This window comes from Arachis hypogaea, chromosome 5, assembly GCF_003086295.3.
Source record: "Arachis hypogaea cultivar Tifrunner chromosome 5, arahy.Tifrunner.gnm2.J5K5, whole genome shotgun sequence".
NCBI classification, from domain to species: Eukaryota; Viridiplantae; Streptophyta; class Magnoliopsida; order Fabales; family Fabaceae; genus Arachis; species Arachis hypogaea.
Window position 1 is genome coordinate 111,650,712 of NC_092040.1, and position 9,710 is coordinate 111,660,421.

Consider the following 9,710-nt stretch of genomic DNA (forward strand, 5'->3'; position numbering starts at 1 on the left):
TCCTTTATATAAAAACAATTACAATTTTAAACTTTTTAATTTTCTATTTTATTTTTAATTTTATAAAATTATACTAAGTCATTATTTTTTATATCTTATTCTTAACGTATTGTCTGTTAGTATCCAAATTAAAAATAGTCCTATGCACAAATAAAGTCCTAGACTCCTACTCCTTAATTTCTCATGAATGCATGACACATGAGATATGTATGTTCATGAACTAGGGTGCCCTACGTCTACAACCACCATCCTCCTAATGCTATGTATCAGTCACTTTCTACTCTATTTTTTTTAATCCGTAAATTATTAGGATATAAAGTTTTATTTACTGATAAGTGATAACTAATTCAAATGGTTTGTTATTTAAGAGAAGAAAGTGCTAGGAAGTTAGTAACTTTTGTGTTTTGTAGTCATTAATAATATTTTTAATGATATGAGATTTTATTCAATGACGTAAAATTACTTACTTTTTTTATTGATTACATATTGGCCAGAATTTAATAAAAATGCTCGTCCCCTAGACTTTTTCTTAAAAAAAAAATTATTAATAATGAGTCATTCAAGAAGTTCGAATAAAAGGTACAACTAAATAAAAAAAAAGCTCTAGAAGAATAAATGTAAGAATTTATAGGAGAAATAAAATTGTACGCAAACAAAAAAATAAACAAATATTCTTTGAGTTGCTTTATATACAACGAAATTAAAAATGGATAAGCTTAAGAATCTAAAATAATTGAAGCTGACTTAGCTTAAGGGAAAACGAGTTTCCTTTATTCAGAAAATAAATACTATATATAATAATATAATAAAGAATCTATAGATATTTTTTAAATAAATAACGTGTATTATTAAAATAAAATTCTATATATACATTATATTATTTCATATTATAAGAGATAATGTATGTTTAATAATTGATATATATGATGATGACTTTCTAGCTATTGAGCAACATCACTCTCCTACGAAACAAATTAAATAGAAAAATGCAAACTATCTATCTACGAAAAAAGCTTTGCTCTAAAAGCTGCAAATTCGTATAATAGATTGGGTGGAAAATTAAATAGTTGTGACTAACTCACTTAATTAGCTTCAATAATTTCAATTTTATGAGAAAGATCGATGAGGATATAATGAATTACCATGAAAGAAAATCAAACAATAATACATTTAACTTTTGTATGTGATTATATATAGAACTTCTTAAAAACAATAATAAACGGAATATTAAATATCGACATTATTCAAAGGAAGAGAATATTTGGGTTGAGGCTTCCATTTGACTAAAACATTCTCATTTAGTTTACTAACCTTTTTTTTTTAAAAATAATATTAGATTTCTAACATTTAAATTATCTTAATTTAAAAAATAATATTATGCTGACTGAGCCCGAGTTAGTAGTAAAAGTCAAATTTGTTGGCCATAAATTAAAGTCATTAGCAAGATAGCACCTTATTATATAAAAAAAAATGTTTTTCAACCGAAGGCTCAACAAATCAATTTACAGTGACAGAGACTCATTAATTTAATTTAAAGATAAAGTATATTTTTTATTTTTGAAGTTTGATAAAAATTGTAAAATTATTTTTAAGTTTTATTTTGTTTTAATTTTGACTCAAAAGTTTTTAATTTGTATTAAATATATTCTTAACGGCTAAATTTTCAAAAAATTTATGACCAATCTTATAATAATGCATGAAAATTATGATTGATTTGCTTGTATTAAGAGTTGTTCTTATAAAATTGCTGTTGAATTGGTCTAAAATTTTTTGAAAAATTAGCCGTTAAAAGTATATTTGATGCAAATTTAAAACTTTTTGGACAAAATTAAATAAAATTTAGGGGTATTTTTAAAACTTTTGTCAAATTTCAAAGACAAAAAATATATTTTATCCTTAATTTAAATTATTATTGTATTAAAAAAACAAAAAAAAATTCTCGTCTGATAGATACTGATTAAATTTTTCATGTTTTCTTAGGCAATGTGGTAGCACACTAGCACACAAGTGGCAAAAATGAAAACAAGTAAACAACTATAGCTGCATATCGTTGTATATAATATATTTATTTTATTTAAATAAAAAATCCGGTTAAATTAATATTTGACTATGTTCAAAAGAATTTAATGTTTTCTTTCTGAAGTTTAACTAAGATATATTCTAAAGACATATTAGCTAAGAGTATAAAGTAACAAAACTTTCTGTTGTCAATGCATTTATTATGTAGAAAATTTTAAATGTTTAAGTTTGATTTATATATTTATATAAACTTTCTAATTTGTAGTATCCTTAAAGCGGGTCCTAACGAAGATTTCTTTTTCCTAGTAATTAATAAGGGACTATATATATATATATATATATATATATATATATATATATATATATATATATATATATATATATATATATATGTGTGTGTGTGTGAAATAAAAAAGACATATATTTATTTTAATAATACATTTTCTTATATATTTGTCCAAACAAGAATTTTAAACTAATCATCAAAACAGTGAAAGATATTATTGCTTTGAAGAAGAAAAAAAAAAAACTCAACGACATGATGATACCGAAATCATAAAATATTAATTAGATTGATTTGGCATTTCATCACTATGCCCTTATCTATCCATCTCATACATAAAATAATGAAGTGCAACTGTGTGTAAATTGACCTAAATTAAGAAAGACAATTTATTTAAGCATAAATTAAATGTGATACAGATAAGAATACTGAGATAGAAGACAAAATAAAAAATAAGATATAAAAAAGAAAATTTGAGTAGTATTTATTGAAAAAAATGATAAAATTTATTTTAAGTAGTTTGGACACATGAAAAAAATATCAATAAGATATCTAATTAAAATAGTGGATAAGATGAAAAGTAAATAGATAACAATAATAAATAAAAAAAATCCTAAAAAAAGTAAAAATTAGATCATACATAAAATAGTTAAAAGAAATTTATATATTAACAGTTTTATTATAAATATAATACATAATAAAATATAATAATATTGTTTGATTCATATAGTTGACTCCACCTAATAAGATAAGACTTTGTCTTTATTGTATACTATTATAACCGTCATTATCATAATACGGCATATTAGCAATTAGAGGATTACAAAGTCAAATGAAACAAAAGAAACCAGCTAATGCGTGTTGATCTTCTTCAACGTAACCCTTGAAACACCAAGGTCAAGTGGGGTTTCATGGCCTCAAGAGTCATATGATAGGTGAAACAAAGCACTAGTAGTAGTAGTAGTTGGTGCCAATTAAATTTGAAGAAGCATGCAAATAACTAGAAAAAGGGAAATTACCTACTCCACTTTAATTTGCCACGCCATTTTACTTGATAACATCTCCCATCCACTGCCACCTCTCTTATTGCTTGCTCCATTTAAACATCCATCTCCCACATCACTCTTAAAAGCCATGGAACCTCTCATACACTTTCTATTAACATATCTTTTTTTCATAGATTAATTAAACAACTCTTAGCTCAAATTATCTTATTTATTACTTTAGTTATTTACATAGTTTAAGAAATCTAAAATTAAGAGTCAAAACCCAAATTTTACTAAATTTTTAATTAGGTATTTATACTATTTTTTTTATTGAGTCTCTATACTATATCAGATTTTGTAATTAAGATCATATTGTGACAAAACAATGGAATTAACAGAATATTCCGTTAAACAAAACAAATATACTTAACACTTGATTGAATATTCTGTACAGTTTAACAGAATATTTTGTTAATTTCAATATTTTTATCACAACAGAAACTTAATTATAAAATTTGATATGGTATAAAAATTTAATTGAAAAGAAAAAAAGTATAAAAACCTAATTAAAAATTCGGTGAAATTAACTATATAAAAATCAATAGAATAATTAAATCTATAATAAAAATAATTCTAGTTAACAATAAATAAGTATTATTATTTATTATGCTTGGAATTGTATAGAAGCTAAGTAATATATTTTTTTAAAAAAAAGTCTTTGATAAATACTTAAATAGTATATTAAAATATGAAAATAATAAATTTATTGTTTTGTTTTAAAAGTGATTAATATTATTTTATGTTTTGCTAGTTATCTTTAGCATGTCATGCAAAATTAGTAGGTTTCACAACCTATCTACCATAACAAACATACTCTCACTTTTCCAAAGAGATCCTTTAATAATATATACAACTCCATATTAATTAATTAATTAATTAATCAGGTTTAGATGTGTTGGAGACGTACTATATATATAGAAAATCCCTTAATTATATGAATAAGACTAGTAGTGTAAACATTCCATTAAAAGGCAGAGTGAAAGAGAGAGGTGATGATAAGTACAAATGCCTTGGAATAAAAAGAAAAGAGGCTATGAAACTTTATGAATGTATGAAGATATAAAGAAGGTATTATGAATTTTAGGCAATGATTTAATTGTGAATAACAACCACATGAAAAGAATGAACCATAACAACTGGAAAAGTGGTGCACTTGCGGGTAAGTTAGGGATAAGACGTGGTCAATCAAACGTGATATGAGGCAAAAAGAGTAACGCCAGAGTCCCAGCATGTGCTTCATTTGTAGTTATATACCACAAAACCATGAATAAAAGTACTGGAACCGGTATTTCAGACTTAAAATTTTTCCTATATTTATATTTGCAAGCAAATTACAAAGAGAAAGTTTAAGGATTCAGTACTTTTATTAAAGTTTAGTCAGTACTTAATTATAAAAAAAAATAAATAATTTATATTAATAAATATAAATTTATACTATTAAAAATATTAATAATAATTAATTAATAACTATAAATCACAAAATTTACTAATCATTTACCACTACTCCACTAGAAAAAAGAAAATTGCATTGTTGAAAGAGGCGTGTTTGCAACAATTCACATAGAAATTGAAGAATTAAAATAAGGTGAATTATAAGATAAAGATGTAAGTTTATAGATAAAATACGTATTAAAAACATCCCAAGCATAATTATAAGCAACAAAAGGTAGGTGTCATGTGTATGGCACGGGTGATGGGTCCCAGTCCCAATCCCAGTGCAGTCAAACAACCTCAGTTAAAAGTCCAACAACTAAACTGGGTTTCTACCTCACATACTGACATACACACAAGCTTCCCCAATTCCATCATCAATTCTCAAACTCACTATGACTAAACATTTTTCCTTAACTTAAATACTTACAACCTTCTCCGTTGCCATGCCCTCCCGCCAACTCCTCCCTCACCGCCGCCACCACCACCACCGCAGTATCCTTCTCCCGCTTATCACTGCCACCGCCGCCTCCCTCCTTCTCCTCGTTCTCTTCCTCCTCTTCCTCCGCCGTCGCAAGCGCACCTCCCCGTCCACCACCTCCAACGCCGGAGACGACTCCAAGCCCCCCCACCGTCTCTCCTACACCCTCCTTCGCCGTGCCACCAACTCCTTTTCTTCCCCACTGGGCCATGGTGGCTTCGGAACCGTCTCTCCGGCACCCTCCCTACTCCGGCGAGAACCCCCGTCGCAGTGAAACTCATGGACCCCACAACAACCTCGCAGCAAGGCGAGCGCGAGTTTCACAACGAGCTCTTCTTCGCCTCCGTGCTCCGCCAATCTCCCCACGTCGTCGCCGCCGTGGGATTCTCATCGGACCCAAAACGGCGCCGTTTCCTCCTCGTCTACGACCTCATGGTAAACGGAAATCTCCAAGACGCTTTATTGCATAGAAAGTGCCCTGAACTCATGCAGTGGAACAAGCGCTTCTCTGTTGCATTGGACATAGCAAAAGGTGTTCTTTTCCTTCATAGTTGTGACCCCCCTGTGATTCATAGTGATATTAAGCCCAGCAATATTCTCCTCGATGCTGAATTCAATGCCAGAATTGGGGATTTTGGACTTGCCCGTTTGAAATCGGATCCCAATTTGGATGTTTTGGATGGTAGGGGTGATTTGAGAAGAAAAAGGAGGGTTTTTGGAGTGTGATGGTGGTGGGGTTGTTGTTGCCGTGGATGATTGTGAAACGGAAAGTGTGAACACTGGTTGTTACTTTGAGGAGGGTAGCTTGGGTGTGGATCAATCTCCTGAGTGTTTTGTAAGGTGCCCAACTTGGAGACCTCGCCGGAGACTAGTGGGGCTGGTGTGTCGGCCTCACCGGAGATGGCAGTAACATTGGCGGGGCGGCGTCTCTGTCGCCGGGGTTGACAAGGCTAGCAGTGCTCAGAGTGAGAAGGGTGTTAAGAAGAATGGGAAAGGGATGAGGAGTAATTCAGTGAGGGATTGGTGGTGGAAGCAGGACAATGAGGAGGTTGCAGCCTCAGGATCAGGATCAAATCCTGTTGGGGAGAGTAAGACGGTGAAGGATTATGTGATGGAGTGGATTGGGAGGGATGTTGATAAGGAAAGGCCAAAGGGCGAATGGGTTGGAGGAGAAGGTGGGCAATTGGGGAAGCAAGAGAAGAAGAAAATGAAGAAGAAGAAGAGTAGGAAGCACCAATTGGAATGGTGGGAATCAATGGAGGAGGAGAAGTTTGATGATGTTCTAAAGAAGGAGAAGAGGAGGCCGGCGAGAGAGTGGTGGAAGGAGGAGTACGGTGAAGAGCTCGAAAAGAAGAAGAAGAAGAAGAAAAAGAGGAAGGGATTGAACAGCGATGATGATGATGGCAATGGGAGTGAGTGGTGGGTGAGCGATGATGTTTTGTATGGGGATAGGAATTTGAAGAAGGCCAAGAGCAAGAGCAGGAATAACCGTGGAGGCACAGATTGGTGGTTGGAGGGGCTAAGTGGCGACTTATGGAGAACTCGCCGGAACAGCTTCGATTCAGCTAGTGGAGAAATTCCAAAGAGTGGTGGTGTGAGTAGTACTCCAAGCATGAGGGGCACCGTTTGTTATGTTGCTCCGGAGTATGGCTACAGCGGAGATGTCTCAGAGAATTGTGATGTATATAGTTTTGGTGTCTTGTTGCTAGTTATCATTTCAGGGAGGCGACCCCTTCAGGTGAACGGTTCGCCATTGTCCGAGTTTCACCGTGCAAATCTGTTGTCTTGGGCGCGACATTGCGCTAGAAATGGGAAGCTCGTCGAGCTGGTTGATCAGTCTATTCAGTCATTAGATAAGGATCAGGCTCTTCTATGTATCAAGGTGGCTTTGCTTTGTGTGCTTAAGTCCCCTGCTCGCCGCCCTTCGATGAAAGAGGTTGTGGGAATGCTTTCCGGGGAGTTGGAGCCACCCCAATTGCCCATTGAATACTCGCCTTCGACCCCTTCTCGATTCCCATTCAAGACCCGGAAGAAAGGCCGGTGAGTTTCTAGTAGCAGCTAACCCTTTTACATGAGCAATTATAGTAATATACTTGGTACTTCATAGCTCAATTTACCAATGACCCATAATTGTATAGGAAAATTAGGAGGGAAAAGCTCTGTTCTTAGTTCTTACAATTGGTTTTCAAGTTCTCTCTATATTTCTTTTATCTCCTTTTAGTTTTTATTGTAGCCTTTTGATCTTATTGTTTTCAATTATCCTTGATTTCATAGTAATACCATTGTGGCCTACTAGTTGGAGATTGATATGTGTATATATAGATACACCTCACATATTCTTTCACACTAACTTATAGGCTTTGCCTTGTGATTGTTGTTTATCTTTTGGGAGTTATCAGTTATGACCCATTCTTTAGTGATTAGGATTCAAGAATGAGGCCATCTTTGTAGTTTACATTTGGAGATTAATTAATATTAGCAATATACATTACATTTAGCTAAACTTGCAAATGAAGTTACTCCTTTATGGTGTGGTCCATTTTATGCAGCTTTTGTAAATTTGAGTTGTATAGGATTTTATTTCACAGTTTGCATCATTTGATTTTATGCATAGAAGGAAGAGCCTTGTTATTTATTCATTCATATGGTAGCTGTTGTAATAAAAACAGAACATTGGAGTTCGAAATGGTGAAAAAAATCAATGGAAGTAGAATCTTTCTACAAGCTTTTTCCATGTGATCCATTGTTTGAATTCATGATTGTGGTATAGTAGCAAAATAAGGCCAAAATTGTGGTCCTTTCTTTTTATGCAAAGGGTTATGATATAACTAATGATTTTTTTGAACAATATGAACAACGGGTCTTAAAATTAGCTAAATTCAAGTAAAACACACTACATTTCCAAATTATTCATTTAAATCTTAATATTAGAATAACCATTCACACGCCTAATGAATTGAACATCCAATATATCCATTGTTCACATTGTTTAATATTTTTATTATTTACCTATAGTTTATTATGGAAATCATGGTGCTATACATTAACCCTAACATTAGTTAGCACATTAATTAATTCACTAACCCCAGTTATTATACTATTCCATTGTTCCCTTGTAGGGTAAGACAATTAGACAACCATTTCAAAAAGAAACTAAAAAAAAAACAATTTAAATTCTGATTGGGTACAGATCTATGATAGAAGTTTGACCAAACTTAATTGGATGGATATGTCTCTTCAGTTTAAGTCACCAAGGTCAATATCATAATTCATATTCTTAATTTGGTTGGAACTTGCTGCAACAAAAATATATCTTCCTATTTTTGAATTACATATATTGAAATGTACTTGAATATTTATGTAAATGAATCATGTTCTTTACTATTACAAATTTATGTCATGTATTTGTAAATGAAATTGTATATAGCTCAATTACAAGCTTACTTGCATTTGAAGTTAGATGCATTATTGCATTCATAACTATTAATAAAGGAACCTAGTGTAATGGCATGTTACATTACCACATGGTATAATAATACAACTAATTAATTGGCAACTGTCCTCAATTAATTGTATGGTCCTAACTAACCAACTCCTAGTTATTGACTAGCTAAAAGCTAAATAATGGATCTTCAATTCTTTATAAGAAAATTTTAGACATTGTGATTATTGTGTTGATTGTTATTATTGATAGGGCCAAAAATGGGACCCATAAAAAACCTAATATGAAATAGTTTTATATATGTATTACATTATCATGTAACCTTACCTCAGTGAAATAATTGTTTTTAAAACCGGACCGGACCGGCCGGTTCGACCGGATTAACCGGAACCGGTCATTTGGCCGGTCCGGTTAGCCTCTAGAACCGTTCTGCAAAAAACCGGTTAAAAAACCGGCTGAACCTGTGGTTAACCGGCAAACCGAGCGAACCGTACGGTTTTTTCAAGTCCCGGTTCGCTGATCCAACAATCAAAACAGCGCCGTTTTGATTCCAGAGAAAAAACAAAAACCCAATGCTGACTTATCCCCTTTCTTTCTCTAACAAACACACCCTCAACAACCCAAGATTCTCCTAAACGGCGAAACCCTATTAGAGCCACCATCACCATCTCCCCTTTCATTCTGCTCTTCTCCTCGCGTCGCCAGAAGCTAAGGTCGGTTCGGGGCTGTTGTTGGCGTCGCCGTTTTTCTGTCCGAGCTCTCTTTGTCGCTGCTTCTTTGCTCTTCACCGTTGGTCGTTGCCGCTTCTCCACTCCTCGCCGTGGGTCGTCACTGCTTCTCCTCCTTTAGTTTAATTTATTAATTATGCTGAGATTATATTTGCTGAGATTGATATTGAATTAATTCTACTGAGATTGGGTTATAAATCCAATCTGTTTTTCTTGTTATTTTGGTAAATTGATATTTTGCTGTCATTGATTCAAAAGAGAAACATTGCTACAATTCTGC

General features: G+C 32.7%; 1 protein-coding gene and 1 pseudogene across 1 annotated transcript; both read left to right on the forward strand.

The window, feature by feature from the left end:
- The first annotated feature begins 5,223 nt into the window (after nucleotides 1-5,223).
- LOC112802758 (receptor-like serine/threonine-protein kinase At2g45590) lies at nucleotides 5,224-7,763 on the forward strand. Its single transcript, XM_072237856.1, has one exon. It carries the CDS (start codon nucleotides 6,258-6,260, stop codon nucleotides 7,302-7,304), a length of 1,047 nt encoding a protein of 348 aa, XP_072093957.1. The 5' UTR covers nucleotides 5,224-6,257; the 3' UTR covers nucleotides 7,305-7,763.
- LOC140173118 (receptor-like serine/threonine-protein kinase At2g45590) lies at nucleotides 5,226-7,763 on the forward strand (annotated as a pseudogene).
- Nucleotides 7,764-9,710: the final 1,947 nt, after the last annotated feature.

Excerpts from the sequence above, each read along its gene's own strand:
- LOC112802758 (XM_072237856.1), top strand. The coding sequence starts at position 6,258 with ATGAGGAGTAATTCAGTGAGGGATTGGTGGTGGAAGCAGGACAATGAG.